The 27,118-nt window shown below is 36.6% G+C and overlaps 1 protein-coding gene across 1 annotated transcript in view; it reads left to right on the top strand.

The window, feature by feature from the left end:
* TRHDE (thyrotropin releasing hormone degrading enzyme) overlaps positions 1–26,915 on the top strand; it is a 374,398-nt gene extending 347,483 nt beyond the window's left edge. The window contains exons 16-19 of the mRNA XM_046013805.1: positions 16,850–17,017; positions 17,487–17,627; positions 19,944–20,025; positions 25,711–26,915. Coding sequence (XP_045869761.1) covers positions 16,850–17,017; positions 17,487–17,627; positions 19,944–20,025; positions 25,711–25,854 — 535 coding nt within the window. The 3' untranslated portion in view covers positions 25,855–26,915. The remainder of the gene's footprint in view (positions 1–16,849; positions 17,018–17,486; positions 17,628–19,943; positions 20,026–25,710) is intronic.
* The last annotated feature ends 203 nt before the right edge of the window (positions 26,916–27,118 follow it).

Below are 27,118 nucleotides of genomic sequence, written 5' to 3'. Positions count from 1 at the left end.
CTGGTGTAAGGAAAGGCTACTGTCATCAAAGACACCAGTGATCAAAATGCAGCTGGGCCACTCACTGACTTGAGGAAAACCACTTGGTTTCATCATCTGAAAAATGGCAGTCATAAGACTAACCAAACAAGTCATAAGAATTAGACAAAAATGCCTATTTATTATTTGGCTTTTATAGGAAATCATAAACTTGAATCATCTTTGGAGCTGGCTTCTACTTGTTTTGACCATACAGGTGGGTGCTGTGAGTTTGGAGTGGGGGAGTAGGAATAAGTAGAGAATAGAGCAGTACAGAACATGTATACAATGCCTTCTTTATCAGATCTTCTCTGTAAGTTTAGGGGTTATAAGCACGTGATCTGTAACATAGACTATAAACAAACTATTACCATAGAGATTGTCAAACAGGAGCATGGGATGTTTGCCCTTTTCCTCCTGCTTTAAGAAATACTGCCTGGCTTGGCCTCCAGGCGGATGTTTCTTTTTCCTCCCTCCTCTTCACCTGCTGGTCATGTCCCTCCATCAGCCATAGCTCATTGTATCTCACAGGTAAAGAGCTTCGGTTCAGCTCCCTTCCTTTGTGTCTCTCTCTGCCCATCAATGTTCACTTTCCTTCTGTGAGAACACAAAGGAGGACAGACAAAAGGCTCTTTTTGCTATACTCTGTATATCTGGCTCAGAAACCTCATGTATTCTTCCCCTAAAAACATGGATCGTAACTTATTATCCATGTTCCCAAGTTATTATGGTCCTGTTCCCCTTGTTCTGTACACTGCTTTTTGTATTCTTCTTACTATGAGCTGTCCTACTATAAATTTTCACAGGCTGAAGTTATACCAGCCAAACCAGCCGTTTTCATGCTCAGTTGCCAGCGTATGCATTTCTCAGACAAGTGAAGCCAGCAGGGAGTCTTTAGGGAGTAAAGGAAAGGACAGGGTTGCCCATAACTCCCTGGGTTGGGGTGAGGAATTAGGTTTGCTCCTAATTATAATGGTGATGTCATTAGACAGCTAGGTTGTCATTAGACAGCTGTGGCTTTAGATGAATCCAAGTCCCCCCACACCTGGTTTCTAAAGCAAGGGCATTACCCCCAAATCTCCTACATTAGATGTAACAGTCCAAAATTTCGTACTCCCTGTCCATGAACATAAATCATACAATTTCCTCGTGATTTGTCCACTTTTGGTTCTCTTTCAATATTATGCTTCAGTTGGTTGGTTATTATAGTGTAAAGGGTGTGTTTTCATTTATTCACCTGTTCAGTAACTGTGTATCGAGCAGCTAAGACATGTCAGCACTGTGCTGGACACTTGGAAGGCAAAGTTCTTTCATTCAACTAGTGCCCGCCCCTGCTGCTTACTTGGCATTGAGAATATGTGTGGTTCATGCCCTGACATACCTTAAAGATTTATGGTGGAAGCAGGGAGAGAGTGTAGGAGGGAAACAGATAAACACACACCGAAAAATGAAACTCAGAGAAGTGCAACCAAGAAGTCTGGGGTGTTCTGGGAGAATGTCATGGGAACTGAACTAGATCAGAGAGACCAGGGGAAAACTTCCAGCCCTGAGAGTTAGTGGTGAAAATGAAGAGGACATATTTGAGCATGACTGAAGAAGGAAGAGTGAGAGGAGTTAATGATCGCTTGCATATAAATGGTAAAAAAGGAAGGGATTAATGACAGTCCACTAGAATAATTCAGTAGAGCTCAAACATTTATACATATGAATGGCCAAAGATAACATTTTCTAGTCTCTGTCTAAAACTCTTCATCATACATGTAAATAATTGCAAGGTTTTACCTTTCCGCATATTATAATTTTTTAAAATTATTTTTAAACATTTTTTAAACAAAATTCTTTCAAACCCCTAAATGTATCCAGTGGAATTGAAACACCCTAGCTACTTATATGCACCATTGGCCATTTAAAAATATGAATTATGTTCTTCCTTAACTCTCCAATTTTATATTATTCTTTTCTCCTCCCCCAAATTGTATTCTTTTTTTTTTTTAAGATTTTATTTATTTACTTGACAGAGAGATCACAAGCAGACAGAGAGGCAGGCAGAGAGAGAGAGAGGAAGGGAAGCAGGCTCGCTGCTGAGCAGAGAGCCCGATGCGGGACTCGATCCCAGGACCCTGAGATCATGACCTGAGCCGAAGGCAGCAGCTTAACCCACTGAGCCACCCAGGTGCCCCCCCAAATTGTATTCTAATATATTTTTGCTAGAGAATCCTTTTTGGATCACCCTATCATACTTTTCTGCAATAGGAAATAGATACATACAGACACATACACACGTCATTTCTTCATATCATAAAATCTTATGTTAATTCTTTTCAAAATTAAGTTTTCATTACAATGGTTACTTGTATATAGTTGATTAATATAATACATAAATTACACAAATACAACTCTTAAAATAAATACAAACTCTGGTAAGTAATTTCTGTACATAAAAATTGTTAAATATAAATGTTTAAAATTGAGATTAGCTTTTTTTCCCCAACCAGTTTATACATTCACAGACAAATATTACTTATAGCTAGAATGAGAAGAGCTTCACCATCAATTCTATTTGATTTTTATGTTAAAGAACTGAGAAACTTTATACATAAAAATAAGTAGACAGGAATGGAAGTATTTTGTTATAGCAGTGTGACATAGTTCTTTTGTCTTTCCAAGTGTGCCAAAAATTACATAGTAATCTATCACCACAATTTTTAAATTATCACCTGACAACTTGATTAGGCCCTTCTTCAATTCTGATGGAAGCAAAGAATTTAAAAAATTGAAAACTCATTTTCTAGATATCAACACCAATATTTAGAATTTTTATTTGATATTGCAGTACAGTGTACTCTCAGAAGATACGAGATGAGTGAATGAGAAATACACCTTTCTCCTGGAAAGTGAGGGAAAATGAGAGAAAGGTTTTTATGAAGAGAGAAGTATACATAGGAAAGCTTAGAGTGTGGAATTTGGTTGTTGTCAAAGTACCCTTTAGATATTCTTTAAGGAGTCTTTCCTTACTCCCAGAGATAGAAATGTCTATGTCTGGGGGTAAGGAAAGCCATGACACTAGGGGGTGGGTGGAAATGGAAAGAATAACTGATGGATTATATGGTTTAGAGAGAGAGTGTAACAAGGAGAGCAAAAGCAAAGAATTGAGAAATCACAATGTTGAATTGTTGGGTATCATCCAGACATGAGTTGTGGCCCTTGAAGCTTAACATTTACAGTGTCTTCTGAAACTTGTTTTATTCCCTCTACCAATGCTCATATTTTTAAATTTATTATTAAGCCTTTTCCCTGGAGTACAAAGAATTTTATCTATTTGAAGGTAGAGATCTATCTATAGCTATAAATATCTAAAAACAGTGGATAGTCTAAAAATATGTCTGGACTTTCTTCTTATAAACATGTCCCCAGAAACCTGTACAATTCTTAAAACTTATTTCTCCTTAAAAAATCCCACTATTTCACTCTATCTTACCTTACAAAATAGGCAGTTTATATCTTAGTTTCAGAATAGTTTTCATGATTTTCTCATACATCTTTAAAAAATTAACTCAAAGCATTATTTTTCTACATTAAACCAAACCTGCTTTTACAAGTCATTTATCTCTTTAACTCCTAACACCTGGGCTATAAACTGTTCTTTTTTCATCAGAATATCAGAACTTATTTCATTTTTAATTTCTAAGAGTTTAGGAAGGATGCTGTAAAAGGTAGTCCAGTTCTCAATAGACTGTGTTGAGAAACTTAAAACTCGCTGACCTCTACTCTGAGTCATTCACATTTTTACTTGCATGTGAGATAACACAGCATCATGTACTGTCATTTTTTGCCTTATTTTTCACTGTTCACATTTAGGGCCCTGTTAATAGAGAACTTCATGCAATCTCTACCCTGAACATTCTTCATAACAGACCCACTGAGGTGAGGGGGAAAATATAGTGAATTACCTATTGGAATGTTTGGAAGGCTAATTTTTTTTTTTTAAAGTACTTTCAACTAGTTTTCCCTAATGCAAATTGGAGCACACATATTTCTTACTTTTTTAAAATTTATTTTTATTTTTATTTATTTATTTATTTGACAGAGATCACAAGCAGGCAGAGAGAGAGGAGAAAGCAGGCTCCCTGTGGAGCAGAGAGCCCTATGTGGGGCTCGAACCCAGGACTCTGGGATCATGACTTGAGCTGAAGGCAGAGGCTTGTAACCCCCTGAGCCACCCAGGCACCCCCATATTTCTTACTTTTATCATATACTTGGAAAATAAACCTTAAGGGGTTGTCACCTCCCTCCCATTATCTTTCTGCCATAGGAATTTCAGTAGTTTCGGCCAGTCGCCTGGTTATGAATGGTTGTCTGTGTAACCCTAGCACAGGCATTTAAAAGTTGCTCATGAAAATATTTAAAGTAGAAAGTGGTATGGGAACCTCTGGAATAATTCACAATTGCTATCAAAAGCATCACTGTCATTAACATCTTATCAATTTATCCCTCTGTAGTTCTTCAAAGCTAAAACATATTTAATAGGCTACACCCTTCCCTCATTGTGACCCATGCAGTGTTCCAGGGCCATGTTCCTCTGTCCACCCTTGGATAATGGGGTATCTGGTTATGAGTCTACTTGGTGTTTAGCTTTCAGCTTTATTTCTAAAATAAAATAGTATTGCACATTTCTTCCATAGTAATATATCTCCTTAATCTAACCAAAATCAACTGAGACTCCTACACTACTTGATTCATGTACTAAATACATCTTGAGCCTCTGTCGCATTTCAGGCATCATACTAAAAGACACCAGATATGCAATGATGAACAAAAGGACAGTTTCTGCCTTCCTGGAGCTTACAGTCTGGTCGGGTAGATGGAGGCTAATCAGAAGTCATACAAACACTTTAAGATTTTAACTGTATTAAGAAGCCAGAAGGGAGATTTCTAAGAAAAGGACAGTTTGACCTGACAATGAGATTGACACACCCACAGAGTGACAACTGACCTGAGGCCTACAGGAAAAATACACATTCATCAGGCAGAGCAAGAAAGGAGATGTCTCTCTCGCGCCCCCCCCCCCCCCCAAAAGAACAGTATGCAAGAATAGCCTTCTTTCTGAACATCATTTCTCAAGATTAAAGTCTTGGTACTTTCCAAAGGCATAACTATTGGGGCAGAATCTATACTAACCCAAGGACATCCTTTGGAAGTCTTGCAATTTTTTTTTTCAGCTCATCTTGTTTGTTTTGTTTTTATTTGCTGAGAAGAGCACAAATCCCAGTTAATTGATTATGCACCTTCATCAAAGCTTTAGGGAACCGCTCTTCTAAGAGTGTGCTATCAAACAAAAATGTTTTGGAAAATCTATGTAGAAGAAAGATAATATATGAAGTGTAGTAAGTGTGCTTGCTATCTGAATTTATCCTATTGTGAATTCCTTTGTCAAAGTAGAAATCTCCTTCATAACCAGTGATGCTGTGTGATTTGCCATTTGTGGAAGGAGAGGTCATCTGTTAAGGTTACTCAAGTAACGGCTACACCTGTATATGGAAGAGGGTTGTAGTAGCTCTCTTTTCCAAAGCTCCTTTGGAATCACACTGAGAGGTCCACTTTTTCTTGCCATTAGGAGAATTCGATACATGCTGGCTTAGTTCAGTCCGTCATGGGATAAATATTTGACTAAATGACCTACTTGAGGCACTAACTAATCTGGATGTATTTTTTTAATTTACTTCTTGGTATAGCAGAGACTTTGATTGCCTCAAGAGCTAATATAACTTCAGTAAGTGCATATTTCTATTCATTTTCATATAGTCATATTTAGCTTCTAATCTAAATACACTAACGATTTTATATTCTAATTTAAAATGCAGAAATAATCCTACACTTGTTTTCTTTTTCGTGACACTTTTCGCTTTTTCCTGACATTTTACTTTAAAAAAAAATTCTATTACAACCATGCATAGAAGCAAATAGTCAATAGTATTTTTTTAAGGTATTTTAATTTTTACAGAAGCATGCTTTTGAAGGTGACTTGATTTAATTTAAATGTTTTTCTTTTCAGTGTAATTGGTTTTTCCCCCATTTCTGCCAATAGTAATTTTCCTATCATGTTAGTATTGTTTGCATGATATTATACCAACTTCAGGCATGACACTTTTGTGTCATCTATCAAAAGATATGCTTATTGATTAGTTATAGAATAGCTCTATTTTAACCGGTTGACTGTTTGTCACAGTATAAGTGCTAAGTGAATATGGATTTCCATGGGCAACACAGGGAGCAATGTTGATTAACTCACAGTAGTGATCACTATTATTTACTAAGCCAGAGCAGGAACACCAATAAAAATATTTGCAGCTTCCAAAACATTCTTACTTACTCACAGATAGTGGATTACAGTAATGGATTCAGATTCAGGTTTACGGGAACTGTTACCAACCACTATAAAGAAGAAATTTCCCCCACATTTTCCAAAAATAATATAAGCACCGAGAAGATTCCTTCAGCAACATTAGCAACATAGCCTTTTTGTTTATTTTTCCCTCCAAGAGTAAGACTTAGGACTGATTCTATACACTTAATTCATTCTAGCTCAAAATGAACATGAAAATAATTCAGGTTTGTCTTTCTAATGATAGTGTGATAATGTTTACTTAACATTGTGATAACATTGATGGAGAATGCTCTGCAAGTATCAAATATTGTTTTGTAGATATATATACCTATCATAAATTTTGCGATATATATATATATATCTACCTATATATCTTAAAATATCTACAAATGAGAAAGAACACTGATGACTTGTAATCACAGGAAAAACAAAAACACATGCACGCACTGTAGTGGGTTGAATAGTGGCCTCTAAAAGATATGTCTAAATCCTCAATGCAATCTGTTAATATGACCTTCTTTGGAAATAGGGTCTTTGCAATGAACTCATGTGGATTTAGGGTAAGCCCTACATCCCATGATGATGGTACTCACAACAGACAGAAGAGAAGACGCAGAGAGCCACAGAGGGAAGCTCATGTGACGACAGAGGTAGAAACTGAAGTAATGGGTTTGCAAACCAACGCATGCCAAGGATTGATGGAGGCACAGGAACTAGAAGAGAGGCATAGAGCAGATTCTCCGGAGCTTCCGGAAGCAAGCAATCCTGCTGACACCTTGACTGTAGACTTCTGGCCACGGGAACTGGGAAGGAATAAATTTCTGTTGTTTTAAGCCATCAAGTTTGTGGTAATTTGTTATTGCAGCTTAGTACCTCCTATTCAAAATTTGGTTTATAGTCAATGTTTTGCTTTTTCTTTCTTTGATAGAATATCAAGGGTCACTACAGATAGCATGTTCAACTTTTAACTTTTACTCACTTCTTCCTGCTCTTAAGATTTTCATCAAGAATGAGCTACTGAGAAGCCAGTTCTTTTTTCTCACAAAAATTCAACAAAACTACCATCATCAGTGCTCATGAAATTATTTTTGTAAATGTGTAAAAAAAAATATGTGAGTGCTCATTGCTATGAAAATAGAATAATTATGTAGAGATAGCTCCTAAAATTCACAGCAAAGAACCTATGCCCATGTTTTAGGATCCCTTCTAAATATTTTGAAAGAGCCTCTTCTTTTTTCTTTTTCATGATTTGGGATTCTTTTTATAGTTAAAAAATCAAATAGAAAAAAATTCTCGTGACTTCTATTTTATTTTCATATATATACATAAAATAAACGTTGCTTGTTGTATTCTGCAGTATAGAATGCAGGCGTCCAATATACACTCTACTTTGTTCTCTTCGTACATGTCAGTGCTATAGCCAGTACCTGCCAGTTACATGTATATGTGCATATATATATTTATTTCAGAAAAATCATAAAACTGGTGTTTTTCTTAGATTTATCATCTGCCAATGCAAAATATGCCTTTTGCCTTATTTTATAACTGTCATTTGTACTTGTGATTGCCCTTTCCTCCAGAACCCAGATTGTCAGGGTTTTTCCCCCCCCAATAATTTTCTGTTACCTTATATAACAGGAATAAATTGTCATTAACTATTTTTAATTATCAGATTTAATTATATCTATCCTTATTCCTTAAACACACACATATACGTATATGAAGTTTCCCGTGGATGTCGCTTTTTCACAGGAGGGTCAAAGTGAAACCATAGAACGTATAGGATTTGATATAAATAAGAATATTTTTCTATTTTTAGAAAGTACTGTTTTTTTGTGTGTAGTGAATCTGCCAGTTAAATCTCTGAAAACCTGACAATTACATGTTGGTTAGGGTGTGTGTACACACACACACACACACACACACACACACACACACACACACAAATAGTAGAATTTTCTTTGGCCAAAGTAAAATCTATTTTTAGTTGGGTACCTTGCTAGTGAGAAAAATACATTACTTACTGCTTCCACATCACAGCTTAGTGGTTATGCCTAAAAAATTAACTGAATTGCTGTAGTTGATTCTTCCCAGGCTAGAGAAACAGCCTTGTTAACCTTAGTGACCTTGACAGTGCATTAGAAATGAAAGTAAACCGCATTTGCACAGGCCCTCCCATTTATAGAAGTAGTATTTTGATGGATACAATAAATCTATGTAATTTTCAACCTTTCTATGAAGAATACAGAAGACAATGAGTGTTGCTATAAATTATGCCTGAGTTATTTGTCAAGGTGGAGCCCAATGTCATCAGGTAGGGTTTTTATAAACACTCAGGCCTGGGTCATGATTTGAATGAGAACAGAGCTTATGGATTGGATTGCAGATATTACCCATGTGTCATTCCCATCATTATCTTGTGTCTTCATAGTCAGTCATAATTAGGCATATTCTGCATTGGCAGATGATAAATCTAATCTTGTGTCTTCACGTACTGATTCCTAATCATTGTGATTCGGACATCACCATCATATGTATATATGTAAATTTAGACTTCTTACCCCAGCAAGCCATTAGTTTACAGTTCTATGGCCAGAGCCCAATGAAAGAAATGTAAATATCACAGATCAAGACAGAGCGGGTTCCTTGAGAAGCCAAGGATAAGCACCTGGTAATCAGGAAACAATCTTATCTCTAACACAGGCATCTATAAATAGGGCAATTTATCATGCATTTCACAACGTCTACTACAACTGTATACCTCTTAAGTTTTAAATGATGCTATGCTCTTAGAACTATTTATACTAGCAGGCTGCTGCCCACTGTTTCAGAGTGAGTCATCAGAGATATCTTAATTTTTCTACTTTTGTTATAAAGCAGTTTGATTTTTTTGAGCTCTCACGGGTATAATGGAGTCTGGATGTCATAAGGGTTCTGAGTTGTGAAATGTTAAAGAACAGTGTTCTAGGCTTTTCAGTGGAGTGGTTACAGTCCAGGACAAAGAAACATTTTAAACAAGTCAAGTCACGAATTCTCTGTTCTCTAATTATTTGCTTTTTTTTTTTTTTTTTTTTACCTTTTCGTAGCTCTTTGTCATTGCCTGTCTTTGTCATCATCATGCTGAATGTTTGGGCCTCTCTGTACATCTCTCACTTGTGTTCTTTTTTCTACATTTTCTTTGATGTCTCCTTCTTTTTATCCTCTTTTGGTAATGTTGTCTGGGCCACCTGGGTTCTTACATTTTTGTGCTTTAGCAATTATATTTTATAGAGTGGTCTTATAGCCTAAATATTTACACTTAACCATCTCTCTTCCTTCCTACCCAGTAGAAATAATAGCTATTTTATATATGGGACTTAAAAATTTAAAATGTAATGTCCCGTATATTATTTCAGCTTAAAGAAAGTGAAAGTCTCTTTTAAAGTACAATTATTTTAATTATAAAAGCCATTTAAAAGGAGTGCTGTTTTCTTAAAATATAGTCTTTTGATAAGCTCCAGATAGTAGCAATTAAGATGAGCCCCCCTTCAGCAATCCTTTTTCCTTTCATATGGAAAGAGTGGCATATGCCTCTTTGCAAATATGCAGAATTCAAATCTAAAGAGGTATTGATCATTTCAGAATACTACAATGTTAAATATAGTTGGTCTGTTATCCACCTGGTTTATCCACCTCTATTTTTTGAGGTCCAAAGGGCCACAAAGTCTAGTTTCGAACTGCCTTTCCCTTCATTCCAAGGTTTTAGTATTCCTTTTGTTATGCTCAAGTTTCAGTGGGAATGAGCACGCCCCGTGTGGTCACAAGTGAGAGAAGCTTCTGGAAACAGAGGAGCCCCAGCTGCTGCCCCACAGGTGCCTGGCCCACAGCCCTGCGGCCTCGTGTTCTTTCCACCGGTCACTGATGCACCGTGCATGGGAGATTCTTGGCTAGGGGCCTTGTAGAGATACTGTAAAACAATACTGCTTCCGGGTGCCAGGTTTTTTATGAGTTTGGTTTGATTGACAAGCATACCAGTGAAATTAGGTAGGATTATAGAACTCTGTTTTATCATAATGCCTTAATGTATTGTCAGTCATGATTTTTATAATTACTCATTCACTTGTGGTGAGGTTGTCTGAAAACTTTATTTCTGCTTTCTTTTTAGTCCTGTACACTTTGTTTGCTCCTTCATACTACTAATAATAGTAATAATAAAAATAATGAGGAGGAATGTCATTACAATGAATTGAGACAATTTTCTGTGTACCCAGCACTTGGCTATGCGAGGCATTTAGATAATGCCCATACTGAGTTCCAGATATGTACTGGGCACTGCGCTATGCCCTTGATAAACATGATTTCACTTAATCATTGAAAAAACCTTGAAAGAATGGTTTCTCCCATTTTCCAGATGAGGAAACTGATCCTCAGGAGCAAAAAGTCACATGTTCTTTCAAAACAGCTTTAAGTTTTTATTCCACATAGCTTTCTTGGGAGCAGCTAAGGGACAAAGGAATGGAGATAGAATGAAAGATGGCCGTAGGGGGTACTATGACCAGAGTCAAACTTTGTAAATGCAGGTTATTTTTCAGTCTGATATTTTAATGTCAATGATTGCCCTGAAAGAAATAAGGGTACTAATACTAATAAGGTCAAACAAGACCTAGAGTATTGATGAGGAAGCCTCAGCCAAGGCTGTCTTTTAACTTTTAGACTAGGCAAAGGATCTTTCAAATGAATGAATTAACTGCAAATTAATTAAAATTAATTAAATAGTAGGCCACACACTAAATTAATGTGTAGTGCCACTGAAAGAAACAGGCGCTCTTAGAGAGGCTAGTGATTTGAGAAACTTTTTTCATTGTCTTTGAAAATAATTAAATCTGCATTTCAATGTTAATACAACCGCTAATGAAAAGAATCTTATACTAACAGAACAGGAAGGGACTTTAGAACTCATGTATGTTAGCCCTGTCCAATTAGGATGAAAAATGAAGCCCAAAGCAATGACCTTGACTTGCCTGGTCCTAGAGGCAGTTATTGGCCAAATTAGGTCTACTGAGAACCTGCTTAAAAATAGACCCCTATTCTATCAAGATTAAGCATCAAAATTTATATTTTAAAATAGTATGATTTTTTTTTTCCTTTGGCCTGTATAATTTCCTTTGGGAGAAATTTTAACTGAATCATCAGAATTGTTTCTACATATTATTCAATAGCATTTTTCTATATTGGGATATATTTTACTCTAATAGTAATAGAATTTTGTCTTTATAAATGTAATTATACTTTACTTATCTTATTTCCAAAGTAATTGTCAAATTTATTTAGTGATTAAATTCAAAATATATCCATTACAAAAAGAAAGACTAGTTAACTATAATCCCTCAACTCAGAGGCAAATGTTAATATTTTCTTGCTTTTTTTCTTTTAGTCTTTCTTTCTAATATAAACATTTTTTTTCACTTAATATAGTGGTATTATGTATATGTTATAGTCATCCTTAATAATACATTTTCTCATATTAAATAATGTATTTTATCATATCATTAAATATTAATCTATGACATCTCATTCTCTGTCGCTATTTCTATCTTAAACCAGTCCCTGATTGTTATTTTAGATGTGTCCTGGTATTTTACCTTAAAAAACACCTGTAACAAAGAAAACTTTTATAGCAAAATCTTCAGAAATTTGTCTAATTATTTATATGAATTTATCAACCTACTTCACAAATTTCCATTTAAAAACTAAAATATCAGTTTACTGAGATTCAAGATACTAGTCCCATTCCACCATCATTATTTAACTTAGTAAAAAAAAATTCCTCTATTTTTCCACCTACTAAATTTTTAACCTCTACCCCAAAGTATTTTGTTGTCATGCATCTGCTTTTGGTAAAATAAAAAAGGTTCAACATATCACCAAAATACAAAATAAATAATTTCAAGATGATATTGCTATGCTTTCAAAATTTTTTTGCTTTTTCAAAACTTTCACCAAACAAATCAGCTTTGTCATGGTCCTATTTAAAATGACAATACAGTAAAAGCTATAATACAAGTTACACTAATTTTCTGCAGTGTTAGACCCTCGAGAAGATAGACACTTCCTTTTGGCTAAGCACTCCGCCAGTCATCTCCTATGAAGGCAGCTGGGAAAGACTAGCATCCTGGTCCTGTATATGGATACTACACATGGAGAAATATACGCACATTTCCTTCTCAGATAATAAAATTCCATTAAAAGATTTATTTCTGAGGCAGAAGTTTAAAAGAAATGACCGTGGGATATTCACATTCTTATAAACAATTTCCATGTCCATGAGAAGCGGCCCATCTTCCTGTTATCCTGATATCAAGAATCTCACAAAACTCATTTGTACTGCTCATAACTATGGGTTCCGTGGGGTTTTCAGCCCATGCTTTCCCAACAAATGAGCTTTTTCATTTGTTCCTAATGACTTCGGTTTATAAAAAGAGATCTTAAACTGTCCCCAGAGCAATCATTTTGCTAAAATGTTATTAGAACATCTTTACAAATTTAGCAACAAAAGGGGCTTCATTAACAATGGAAATCATCGGGAACCAAGGCCCTTAGCAAATTCAGTGCTCACCAGTCTTGTTTTATTTTCGGCAACGAGTACAATAATGTGAACTATCCACTGACTCCTTAGCTGGTGGGTGGGTAAGGAAGTTGAGGAGTGGATGCCATGGGAAGAGATGCTTGAAAAATCAGGACGGGGGGCGCCTGGGTGGCTCAGTGGGTTAAAGCCTCTGCCTTTCGCTCAGGTCATGATCCCAGGGTCCTGGGATCGAGCCCCGCATCGAGCTCTCTGCTTGGCAGGGAGCCTGCTTCCTCCTCTCTCTCTCTGCCTGCCTCTCTCCCTACTTGTGATCTCTATCTGTCAAATAAATAAATAAAATCTTTAAAAAAAAAAAAGAAAAAAAGAAAAATCAGGACGGTATTCTCCGGTTAATTGGCTCTGTTCTTGCTCTTGGAAGGAGATCTGTAAACCGGAAGCTGCGCATACTGCTAATGCGAGTCATCTCGCATCTGCTAATAGAGTCATTTCTTTCCTGAGAGTTTGGAGATTTGCAGACAAGACTGAGGGCTGTTTTTCAATGGAACATCCACAGGATTGAGATTAAATATGTAAACATATGTGTGTCTCATTTTCCTAGTAACCAAATTTGATTCATCTGCTATGCACAGAGGGCCAGCTGCTGACTGGCCTGAAAGTTGACCTGCAGCTTCTGGCAGAGCAAATCCAAATTATGGGGTTTTTCTCTGGGTTTGACACTGCAGCTTGAGATCCAGAGTCAGCCCCTATTCTGGACAGCTTTGAGTTTAAAGGCCTCCTTTGCCCAGGATAACTTCTGCTAGATTCCTTCAGGGTGGTCTCTCTGTCATTTTATCCAGCACTTTATTGCTGAGTGCCCTTTTAAGATTTTTTTCCTTCTTGCTGTGTGTATAGCCAGATTGCCATAGAGCAGTTCCTTCAGTACACCGCTAGCCTCTGTCCTTATGCTGGCCCAGAGGCGGCATTTTAGCAAGTATGACTTCAGTGCTGGGGAGCACTGAGGATACTTACTGTTGGAAATCTGGTCTCGCCAACATTACATATTTCTCAAAGATGACTGATTAAACTGTGTATTAGAAAATTAACTTTAAAAAAAGAAAAAGGTTAGCGGCAACCCTATGGCCAGTTCAGCACTGAGAAAATGATAGGTTGGATGCGTCCGTATTACTCTGACAACCGCTACTAATAAAAACCAACGTATCAGGGGTGCCTGGGTGGCTCAGTGGGTTAAACCTCTGCCTTCGGCTCAGGTCATGATCCCAGGGTCCTGGGATCAAGCCCCGCCTCAGGCTCTCTGCTCAGCAGGGGGCCTGCTTCCCACCCCCCCACCCCCGCCCCATCCCGCTCTGCCTGACTCTCTGCCTACTTGTGATCTCTGTCAAATAAATAAGTAAAATCTTACAAAAAAAAAACAAAACCAACAACAACGTATCATGCTTTCATTGTCATTAGTCATCTCTAAGCTGATAAAAATGGGAAAGACTGTTTTGTCAGATCATCTTGGATCTGTTTACTATACAGTGGTGATAGAGCAAAATATCCTCTCTCAGAACAGAGTTCCCTCTCTTGCAAAAAGTAATGTATAAGGCAGATATCATGATATTTATTATTATATAGACTAAATAAAATGTGTAACTTGAAACATGGTATTGCCCAGAGGTGTTATTTTCTACCTCCTGTGCTCCTCCAGCCAGTGCCCAGAGCTTTGGAGGGACAGTCCATTTATTCGTTTCTATGTGCCTCTTACACAGTTCTGCATCAGCCAACAGCATCTACTGAATATGAAATATGGACTATGGCTAGTGACTATGATATATGGCAGTCAAGTTATTTCTAAGGAATATAGTTTAATATCTGGTGGGTTTCTTTTTTTCTTTTATCTTTTCTTTCTTTCTTTCTTTTTTTTTTTCATTTTCCTTATTTCCGTATGCTTTTTCTAGTGGAAATCATTGATATTGGAGATGCATTTCATAGGCAGTAACAAACTTAATTCAATGGACTCTATCCCTATATTCTCTTTAATACATTAATAACATAATGACTCTCTATTAGAGCTAACGTTAAGAAAATGTACATTGAGAAAGAAGGGAAAATATACATTGATGAGCTGATGATTTCAGTAGACATTTCAGTAGACATTGTTTTTTCTTGCAAATTTTTTTGTTGATTGCTTGGCCAAAGTCATAACAATTATACAGTGTTTTGCTCTGTAGCCTATACTATTTGAAAGAAAAGACTCATCCTCCTTTCTAGCTGTTGATTTAGAGAAAGACTAAGTTTCTTAATTTTCTTATTATCGCTAGTAAAGATGGAGGTGTATTTGTAATCCTGTATCGCATCTACCATGATTAAATGTGGCAGCAATGTTTTCTGAAGCTCTGGGCTGGTTTTCTGAAGCTCTGCGCTGATGTCTGTGTTCCTTTTGTTTAAAACAAAACAAGCAGAGCGCTTGCCTTCTAATACTGCAAAGACAAAAGGCTTTAGTCAGCAAGGTTAAAGTAACTTTAGTCCTAACACTCCAGATCATTTACTTCTAGGAAGAGACAGAATAATATAGTTTTAGGCATTTCTGGGAACAATTAATTTTATACGATTCTTCTAGCAAATCTCAGCATGTGGTATCCTGAAGCCCAATGCTTCATATTCTGAGTGTCCTACGTCCTCCGTAGCTGCTTAACAGAGCCAGATGAAGCATCCTCCTGCTGGTCATTCAGACACTTCCTCCTGTTTTCTAAATACCCCTTCAACCATAGCAGTGTTTTAACCATCAGTCAAGGTCCTAAATCTTTAGAAGAGAGGGTTTTATCTTGCTATCCAGAAAAAAAACACCTGTTATCAGCCACATTCAAATTACAAGTAAGAAACTTAAATAGTGGATCACTGAATATGACACAAAGCAGAATGTATTTTTTTGACTTTTTGTAAGTATTTTAGTGTTCTTTCAGAGAAGTCAGTTTTAAATGTGGGATATATACTGAGACTTGAGAGGACAATATTTAGTAGAAAATTGCTATGGTGAGTAAACATGAGCATTTATAACTTATAAATAGTCAAGAGTAATTAAATCCCTCACACTTTCCCACCATAATATTTATTTTGGAGTCCAAGTCAAAATTTAGTCATTTTTATAGCCACTTTTGTAAATGTAAGGAAAAAGACATTTTTTTCTCAAAATTTGTTACTTTATGTTTTATCTGTTTATTATCTCTATCAGTAATCTTCTAAGTTCTGCAATGTGAAGGCCTATTTGAGACAAATAATTTTAGGGACACCTGTCCATGATTTTAGGAGAAATGTTTGTTTTATTCAAATTAGTCTCTTCAACCTGTGCTTTCTTGCCATTCTTGGGTCTACCAATTATGAGAGCATAATCTTTGATAAGTATATTAATGTTGGTAGAACTATAAGCATCCTGTTTGCATTGTTTCTTTGAGGCTTTGTATTCTGACTCTTTTTAAGATTTTATTTATTTATTTGACACAGAGAGAGAGAGATCACAGCAGGGGGAGTGGCAGAGGGAGAGGGAGAAGCAGGCTCCCCTCTGAGCAGGGAGCCTGAGGCCAGGCTGGATCCTAGGACCTGAGACCATGACCTGAGCCTAAGGTAGACACTTAGCCCACTGAGCCACCAGGCACCCTGTGACTTTGGTTTAAATATAGTTTCAAGAATAGAAACAAAACTTGCATTCAGAATACATTATTTTGCATCGTTCAATCGCCAATTTTTAAAATCTTGTTACTATATAGTATTATTCTCTTTCAGGTAAAATCTGATTAACAAAATCATCTTTTTAAAAACTGACTGTAGTAAAGCAACATCTGTCTTTGGTTTCAATGCTATGAAGCATTTAATTAACAGAAAACCATCATGGGTTACTTCTTTAGAATACCACTAAATGTTAGAGACATCGTCTACTGTACAGGAGTTTCACTACTAGATGAGGATGTCTGGGAATTCATATGGATGAAATTCCACTCCACTACAGCGGTTTCTGAGAAGAAAATATTATTGGAAGCCTTAACTTGCAGTGATGACAGGAATTTATTAAATAGGTGAGTCAATTAATTTTCTAAATTTATTTGTGTAATGAGAGTACTCTCAGTTAATCAAAGTACACTGAACTTGATTTTATTTCCTTGAATATAAGCTAGTTACACTAGGATATATTTTCTACAGCTAAAGAAAACTGCCGTGTCGACATGACTAACGCTAATTGAATTGAAAGAAATACCTTTGTTTCTCACTATAAAGATTTTTTAAGTGAGTTGATAGCATCAGAACAAACTTGTGATTCTTCACCCGCAAGATTTTTTTAAATTTAATTATTGAGCTAATTAAAATGCTATGAATTTGCTCTTCCCTCTTTTAAAAACAGAAAATTGTTCTATTGATAAGTTGTATTGGTAGTTTACACAGGACTGTTCTAAAGAATATGACAAATTAATGCATGTAATTTTTGTAATTTTATAAAAATTTTTAAGTTATTGGGCTAAAAGCTTTTCTAAAATTCTATCCTTAAAGGCTTCTGAATCTATCACTGAATTCTGAGGTGGTGTTAGATCAAGATGCAATTGATGTGATAATCCATGTCGCTCGAAATCCGCATGGCCGAGACCTTGCCTGGAAGTTTTTCAGAGATAAATGGAAGATATTAAATACCAGGTAGAATAAGAGTTCAATCATTCAAACCTGAGTGAGTAAATTAAAGGTGACATAGTAAAGACCCAACTTTCTGTGTTCAACCTAAGGTCCAGATAATAGAATTACATTTTTAAATAGTCAGCCAAGTTGAGTGTTGCCACTCCTGTGAAACTCAGAATTATTTTAACGATTTTATAATATTATTCATGTAATGAAGATTAAAGACTGTGATTATATATGGTAATGTGGGAGTAAAAATGATTAGCAGTACAACTAATCTATTACGTTGTCTAAGGTTGAAGAAATATCATACAACTGAATTCTGAATGTGTTATAGAAAAAAATTCTGAATGTGTTATAGAAAAAAATGATTTATAAATCAAATATGATTATTATATTACATGACAAGAAAATTTAACCTCTGCAAGAATTGTTTTTAAATTTTCTTTATATGTAAATATCATAAAACACCTGAAATAAAACAAAGATATAGAGAAGGACATTTGAATCATTGTATGATCCTAGTTTCAATAGGATTCATTCCTGAGACATCGTGTTTCATGGTGAGACTTTTTCAGCCTCAATTTAAGAAAATGTTTCATTATGTATTTAAATATATTATAATAAATGTTGATTTATTACTCTGATAATCTCTATGGCATTTTAAAGTTAAATTTATTATAGAGCATGCAGATGCTATGTGTTCTCAAACTTAAATGTCCCCAAAAAGTGAGCAGACCTCTTGTTCTGTCTATTAAAAATTGGTGTGTAAACTTCATGTTTTTAAGGTATATACACCTTTCTCAGTTGCCCTTGTATAAAGGGTTCCATTTGAATGGATGTGTCCTGTTAAAACACAATTCTATCTACAAATATTTCATCAGAAAGTGCTGATATTCCTAGAAGACACATTAGCTTTCTTGATTTGCAGCTCAGAAATTGGAATGATTGGAAGATTAGAACTTGCTTTGCTCTCATGTACCATAATACAGTGAATAGTCAGATACAAGGTGAAATTAATATATAGGAGCATTTCACTTTAAAAAGTGTCAAATATCTGCCAATACACAGTCTGTGTAGGGAGTGGTTTTGTCTATCAGGGTTCAGCATAGTGGGCATGTATAGTTCAGTCCCAACCAAAAAATGTATGGTTCCTGGTATGCTTATTTTGTATCACTTGAGAGTCTTCTGCAGATTCTCCCTGCTTTTAATTGCCATCTATTCCAATGGTTTCAATTGCTCCTAAATCTAGATCTTTTACTCAAACATTTTGTCTAAGCTTCACTCTATGATAGACAGTTGCCTGTTTGGACCCCCCTACTGAGATGTACCTGCAAAGCTAAACCTATCATCATCCTCTTGTCTTCCTTTCCTCAGTAAATATTATGGCCATCCACCAATTGCTCAAGCCAGACACTTGGAAAACTACAGATATCCCCTGGTCATGCATAACAATTAGGCTTGAGATACTGTTAATTTACAAGTCCTAAAAGAAAGATGCCACAATGCAAGGGAAGCATTGGAAAACCTCTTATAATGGGGGCTGAGCCTTTGCTTCCAAAACCTCAGAATCTTTTTTATCTTAATTCTGAGGGTATTGCAGTCTGTGATAGGTATCCTTAGCACAACAGAGATAAATCAACTCACCAATACAAACTGCTCCTTACTGTGGGTCACGAGTCAAGAATTTATGTCTGTGGCACAAGGATTATGCAATCCAGGTGAACAACTCAGTACTTTAATTTAATGCCTACATGAAAACATACTAATATTTGGGGAGCATTTCAAAGAAATTTGGCTCAGTTTCTAAGCATGAAAAAGGAGAATGCCAATGTTAATTGTGACGGACCAGACCAAAGGATCTGTGTGACATACTGTTAACACCCAAGTTTGTCTTATACTCCTCTTTCTTTTGTTGGGATTTCTTTTTTTTTTTCCCCTTATAGTGAACTAGGTTGCTTTAAAGTTGAAAGTTTTAAAATATTTCTTCTTCATGCCTTAGATCGAAAATATAACAATAATTCCTAAATCTAATTTTAGAGGATTCCTTTTTTTTTTTTTTTTAATGTACTACAACGTAGACCTCCCTGCAACATTTTGAGCCAAATCAGGTGACATCTGATGTTTTTCTGCAGTCACAGCTCTTTGCACCTCCCTGGCTCCCTGGAGAAATGACCTTGAAATGGTCTGAGATCTTAATGGCAACAAGATAACATTGGTCAAATGGAGCCCTTGAAATGGATTCTTAAAAAAAAAAAAAAAAAAAAGTCTGAAGAGTAGGATTTCTTAAATTATTGCTTATGTAACATCAAGACTTTTTTTTTTAAATCTTTCTAGGTATGGAGAGGCATTATTTATGAATTCCAAACTCATTAGTGGAGTTACAGAATTTCTTAATACCGAAGGTGAACTCAAAGAGGTAAATATTTTAATATAGGAGTTCTAATGATTTTCTTTTATAAATATATGAAATTATACATTTATTTTAACCACTTTTTTTCCAACAGACTCATATTCATTTCTTTAAAAAACACACGTTCATGCTAAAGACTTGACTTAATTCATTATTTGCAAAGGTATTTCTATTATATTAAACATGAAATGCCCTGGGGGGGCACCTGGGTGGCTCAGTCAGTTGAGAATCTGACTCTTGGTTTGGGCTCGGGTCTTGATCTCAGAGTCTTGAGATCCCCTCTTGGGGCTCTATGCACCCAGTGCAGAGTCTACTTGTCCCTCTCCCACCCCCTCTGCCCATCCCTGTGTGCCCCTGCACATGTGAATGCTAGCTTTCTCTTTATCAAATAAGTAAATAAAATCTAAGAACAGACAGACATAAAATGCCTTCAAGAGGTGTTTGAATATAATGATTCTCAAACTCCAGGACTCCAAATCCACTCCCAGTATCTTTGATCCAATCCGCTGCTCCTGGGCTGATGATGTGAACCCAGATTGGGATCCTAGAAATAACAGAACCATCCCGTCACAATGACTCAGCATTTGGGTACAAAGGATCAAGGATTGTGTTAAGATATAGAACTTGAGTCTCTCTGTTTCATGTTCAGGCGGATACACGGTGTGGATCACCAGGTGTGATTATAAAGCTTCGTGCTATCTAGTCTGTTCAGTGGAATGAATTCAGTGTATGAAAGAGGATGTATCTGGCAATATATATTGAGATTAATAGTTTGATGAAAATTCTGCTTGATTTAATCATACATGAATTTCATTAAAGAAAATAAATAATTCTTTAAGGACTAGTATCCAGTTTAGAGTATATCTAATGTTTCCTTTTTTTTTCCCTTGGTTTATTTCTCTGGAAATTTAAACCGTATTTTTTTTCCCCCTAACCTTTAACTCACATTTGTAGAAGAGGGGGTGTGAAATGGAGAGGGGTAAGTATGTAGGAGGGAGGAAAAACATGTAGATACTTTAAAAAAAATTTTTTTTTAAAGATTTTATTTATTTATTTGAGAGAGAGAAAATGAGGGAGAGAGAGCATGGGAAGTGGGAGGGTCAGAGGGAGAAGCAGACTCCCTGCTGAGCAGGAAGCCCAACTTGGGACTTGATCCCGGGACTCCAGGTTCATGACCTGAGCTGAAGGCAGTCGCTTAGCCAACTGAGCCACCCAGGCATCCCGATACTTTTTTTTTTTTTTTTAAGATTTTGTTTACTTATTTGACAGAGATCACAAGTAGGCAGAGAGGGAGACAGAGAGAGAGAGAGGGGAAAGCAGGCTTCCCGCTCAGCAGAAAGCCCGATGTAGGGCTCGATCCTAGGACCCTGGGATCATGACCTGAGCCGAAGGCAGGGGCTTTAACCCACAGTGAGCCATCCAGGTGCCCCTAGATCCTTTTAAATGATTCAGATGAGCTGGGCTTCAACCATCTACTTTTTTTCTGCTCCTTCACTACATTACAAAGGGTAGCTGAGATTTGGCCTTGACAACATGGCTTCCTCAGCTCTCACTCACAGGATATCTGGGCTGTGACCCAGACCTAAACATATCCAGCAGCATTTCCCCAGAAGCATCACCCTGGCACCATCCTTAACATCTTCTAATAGTGCCCGGTGTTGTATGATCATCCCGCATGCACTGACTTGGATTCTTGCATGTTACGAGCTACGCTAAGCAAATTCTCTGATTGTAATGATTTGAAATTCAATTTTTATCCCTGCTGTGTGTTCCCATCCCTAAAGGATTTGGTTCTGAAAGCCCCAGCCCATGTTTTACTAAATTTTTTTAATAAAGGAAGCTAAATGAGAAGGACTCCTTTCATATCCATATGAAACAATGAAAGAACAATTAAATGAATGATTGCTTCCAATTTTCTCTGTATTTAAATGAAGTACTTTTAATTTCTTGATTTTACATTCAATAATCAGTGAGTAAAAGACTCATTTAGTCACAACCTATGAAGCCATTGAAGTGAACACAGAAGTGAAAACTCTCTTCTACCCTTCCCTTCCCGTCCTCCTTCTCTTGTAGCACCCTTCCTTCTCCTGTCTTCTCGACAGTATTCTCTGCCTTTGCCTCCTTTCCTGCTGCCTCACTTCTGTTCCTGTTTCCTTTTCTTCATCCTCAAACTCTTGTCGGTCTTTCCTACTTTCCTTGTTTCAGGTATACCCAGGCCCTGGGAAAACATCTTTTAAATGGATATTTATTTGACTTTATTGTATGCTGGCCATTTTGTTTTACTTACTTCACACATATTTTTAATATTTTTCCACTTGATTTAATTGTCATTTGAAATGTCCTTGTAATGTAGTTTCAAACCTAAAACTAAACTGTGGTTTTTATTCCATTATCTATGCAGCAGCGAACCTCACACCATCTGGCTGTGGCATGAGCTAGGAATCACTTCCTGACATGGCCGCTTGTGCTGACTTTCTAGTTTGACAATTGCCCTCTGAGGCTTTTCCATACTTTCATTACCTCATCATTGTCTTTAAGATTGGGGACCACTGTTGTAGAGTAGGATGGGAGTTTGCTTTGTATTGCTAATAACTCCCTCCTCCCACCTCCATTAATATAAAGCAGGTGAGGAAATTCCAGACTCATCCTCTTATAACCAATGAGCCTCACAAGCAAACGCAATGCTCTCCCTTTGGATTCAAGAATATTTTTATTTTCAAGAGTATATATAGATCAAAAGGGAATCGGCATCTTTATGAATTCTGAAAACTGAGATGTTAATCACCCCATCAGCCCCAGGGACATTCAGTAGAGAAATAGGAGTTGTTGCAAGGTCCCTTCCCCAAAACTGCATTCTACTACCTGAAACTGGCAATTTCCTCCTAATTACAAGGCTCTAGCAATTTGAACACTATTTCTCCATGAAACAGTGTGTTATTTCCTTAATTTTAAACTAATGGAAGTACAACCTGAGGGAGCGACAGAAGCCCTTTGCCAGTTTTTCATACTGATGTCTGTTGAGCAGTTCTCCCCAGCGCTCCTTTTTCTGCATCTTGAACCTCAACTGCAGCCCTGTTGTGGAGGAACATAGATCCTCGGCATCACAGACATCCCATTTACAGTTTTAGTGTTGAAAATATAAACCTCATAATAGGGCAATAGCTAATTCAATTCATTTATATGGTTACTGAGAGTATAATATGTTTTGCAATTTACTCTACAAATAATTTATTTTGTGATGTTTAGGCTCTCAGGTACCCCAAAATCAGAGTTTCTTTTTAAATGTGAAAATGCCTTCTAATGGAGAAATTAACAAACATGTCTAGAAATTTTATGCTAAGAGCAGGAAGCACAAACAACTCTGACATCTTACTAAATGCTATTTTATAAAAATGTCTAAACTTGCAACATTTTCAAATAAAAGCAGAATATGGCATAAATATTTAGGAAACACAATAATAAAAGCTAATAACAGCAGAAAATCTACCAAAGAACTGCAGAAATAAGCAAACCGGAATGCCAAGTGTCTTCCATCTACCCCGTGCCCTCTAAAGTCAGGCAAAGGGTCTGGAAGGTGCTATGATCACACACCCCAGGACCTGTTAGATGGCTGCTCTGAACACATGTTTGCCAGAAGAGCTGCAGAGGAATCTGGGCATAAAATCAATTTGTGCCAACCACGGAAAGTGGGCCATATGTGTTCTGATGAATAAGCTACTGCCAAGATTCATTCAAGTCACCTCAGGCTCTTTGAGCTCATGAGGCTAGTACTTAGTGCACTTAAATAGTGATTTAAGAAATGAATCCCTGGGGACCCACCACTTACATTTTTTATTGATGGTTCCCTTGCAAGATAATCTGACCTACTGTCTTTGTGTCAATAACACATTCATATTCAAACCCATAGTTTGCCTTTGACGAGGACTTAAGTGTTTTACTTCCAGTGTTCAGGCTGGCTTGCTCTCTCTCCCATCAAGGGGCCAAGAACGTGCTGTACAGAGTCAAAGTTGCCAGTGGGTCATTTATCACTATCTGGCATATTTAGTACCGCCTAGGAAAGCATGTAATAATGCAGAACGTATTTTAAGAGCAGCAAATAAAATTTTTTCCTGATTGACATATATTATGTAAAGAATACCACTGTAATGAACGTATGTGATATATACATGTATGTTGTGCTATACATATTTGTGTAATAAAACAATTCAAGACATAGATCATGATGTATTACTTATTGCTATAGGATTATAGACTGAATGAATTATTGGATTAATCAGTTAAAGTTTAAAAATATGATGCAGTGTTTCCATTAGACTTCCTTTTAATGTATGTAAGCCTGTTATAGGCATATGTGTGTGGCACAGTGCCTGGAATATTGAAGACATTTAGTAAATTCCCAGGTCTTCCCTTCTTCCTCTTAGCATGTGTAAATTTGGTAAAATGTCAAAACCAATTTTCAGGGTAGCATTAATAAATCTTTGCTATATGTTGGATATTTTACATGTTTGTTATCAAAGCATAGGGATTTTGAAGTCTTATAAAGGATATAGTTCTGAGATGAAGTCATCCATTGCTAATGCCGTGTGAGGGCATGGGGCTTTGTAGGAAAGTGGAGGAAAAACTTTGAGAAAACCGATTGGTATCATGTAATCAAAGTAACACTGTCATAAACAAACCAAGCTACCAATGAACCACTTTCTAGATTAACTCAGAACGGTATTAAGAAGTCCATTTTCAATGCCCTTCCCCCATCCCTGAGTCAGTCTTGCTGCACTACATTTCCCTCCTGGCATGTCCTCCATGTGGCACCCACCATATGATGAATCACACCCACACTAATTACACCACTAATGTTTCTGTGTTGCAAGCTGATTTTTCACATTTGCCTATTAGCATTGAGATTGTTGGTTGGTTGCCAGTTTCTTAACATATCAAACAGAAAGAAAGACTGCTAGTATTTACTCTTGAAACAAAATCCCTGAGCATTCCCAGAATATGTGAACTCTCTAGAGAAAATCTTATATCCAGAAAAATAATAGCAAAATATCTTAAAATGGTAACTTATTTTAATTAAGTGCTCAAAGTCTTTAGCTAAATGAGTCCACATTTAACTATCCTTCATTCTTTCTAAGCTGAGTCACTTGGGCAACTGAAATGTCATTAATCATCCAGTTTTCACAGCATCGTTACTTTCTTCCCACCACCCAGTATCTGGTAATCCTTTGCTGCTAAAGATAGTGTCAACCCCTTATGCTACTTATTTGGGGATGATGAAGAAGATTTGGATCTCTACCAACAAAGAGTGAACTTTAATCCTTATCTTCAGTTTTTGAGGCTATTTGGACATTGGATGTGCTTTGTAATTAGAACTAGCCTTGGCCACAGTCCCATCAACCTATTACGAAAAGATAAATATGTCTGTTTTAATATTTACTTAGGAAACAAGAAGCTGAATTTGGAGCTCTTGAAACTGTAATGTCCACTCCTTTTTCCTTCTGGTTCCAAAAGATACTATACCACACTTAATGGGCACAATTTGTTATATCGTATTTCATTAGTGAGCTTTCTTCCCGTATTAAATATGGCTTCTGTGGTGACTGTGGCACTTCGTTTCTCATACAGTCTTGTTTACATATGTTAGACAGGAGTTAGAGGCATGCATATTTACCATTCAAAACTGTTTCTTTCCAGCTGAAGAACTTCATGAAGAACTATGACGGAGTAGCGGCTGCCTCTTTCTTGAGAGCTGTGGAAACCGTGGAAGCCAACGTGCGCTGGAAAATGCTTTATCAAGATGAGCTTTTCCAATGGTTAGGAAAAGCTCTGAGACACTAAACTCTCTCTTATAAACAATCCAACTCCGAATTTTGGGAGAAGACCTGCTTTCTATGGAATGAGGAAAATGTGCTATGTGGAAAATGGCCCGATTTTCAGCATTAACGTGTGGGAGGAAAATTTTATTTATTTATGTTTTTGGTTTTGGGGGATTTTTTTGGTTTGTTTCATTCATTCTGTTTTGTTTCTCTACTGGGTGTTCTTCTCTAAAGAAACTCTTGCAAGTGACACTAGCCATGATGGCCTCAGCTGTACATTCCTCTTTGTACAGGACCAAGTATGATAGTGGTGCATGCTGATGTTGCCATCAGTTCAGAAAAACATACTCAGAATATTTTGTGCATGGTTGTATGGTCCTGCCTGTGTTCAGCATGCTTACTTAAACTGTCCGATGTCGTATGTGTATATATGTTACATCCAGGATGGGCATTATACAAAAGCACAAAGATTATCTATGACAATCATTGTTGCAATGAAAGAAAAACTGAAAAAGAATTCTCTTCTTAGTCCTGGGAAATGTGGGAGGTGAAATAGCCCTTTAAGTGATCATTATCACTTCTTTTAGCAATTGGCTTGTCTTGCAATGATGACTATGTAGCTAACTCATTTTCTTCGAGTTAAAACCGTGTATACGTTTAAAAAGGCGTATAGATAGTGTATGCATATGTATATGTACAGAGGGAAGCCCTATATGTATATAGTATGTTGTACACTGCACTTCTGCAAAGAATCTCTTCTGATCAAAGAAACTTTATCTCTTTTTATAAACTTGTGCAAACTTTGGAAAGGCTGAAAAGAATTTATGTCACCGCTCTCCTTCCTGACCATTTCCTAACTAAATTTCTCGACTCTTTCAGATTTTTTTTCCATCTATTTCCTGAACAACAGTCTATCCTACTACATGAAAATGAACTCAAGCAAAATTTATGTATAAACACTCTTCTAATTCTCCAAAGTGGCAACCACATATCCTAAATACAGATTCTGTCATCATTCTGGTCAAACTTCCTGTTGCATAAAACAATTATGTACATTTAATAGTTATCAGTGCTGAGAAAACATTTCTTTTCCATCTTGTTTGTTTTTCCATCTCATGTTGTATGGTCCAGAGGGTTAAAAACTTTCTGTGTGTGTGTGTGTGTGTGTGTGTGTGTGTGTGTGTGTGTTGGTCTTTGTGTCTGTGTCAGTTGAATCCTCCATTAAGTGGCGGGACCTCAAGTAGGTCTGATGCCATGTAATGACCCTTGGATCCCAGTCATGCCAT

Source organism: Meles meles, chromosome 7, assembly GCF_922984935.1.
Source record: "Meles meles chromosome 7, mMelMel3.1 paternal haplotype, whole genome shotgun sequence".
NCBI classification, from domain to species: Eukaryota; Metazoa; Chordata; class Mammalia; order Carnivora; family Mustelidae; genus Meles; species Meles meles.
This window is presented reverse-complemented; position numbering and strand designations above follow the sequence as displayed.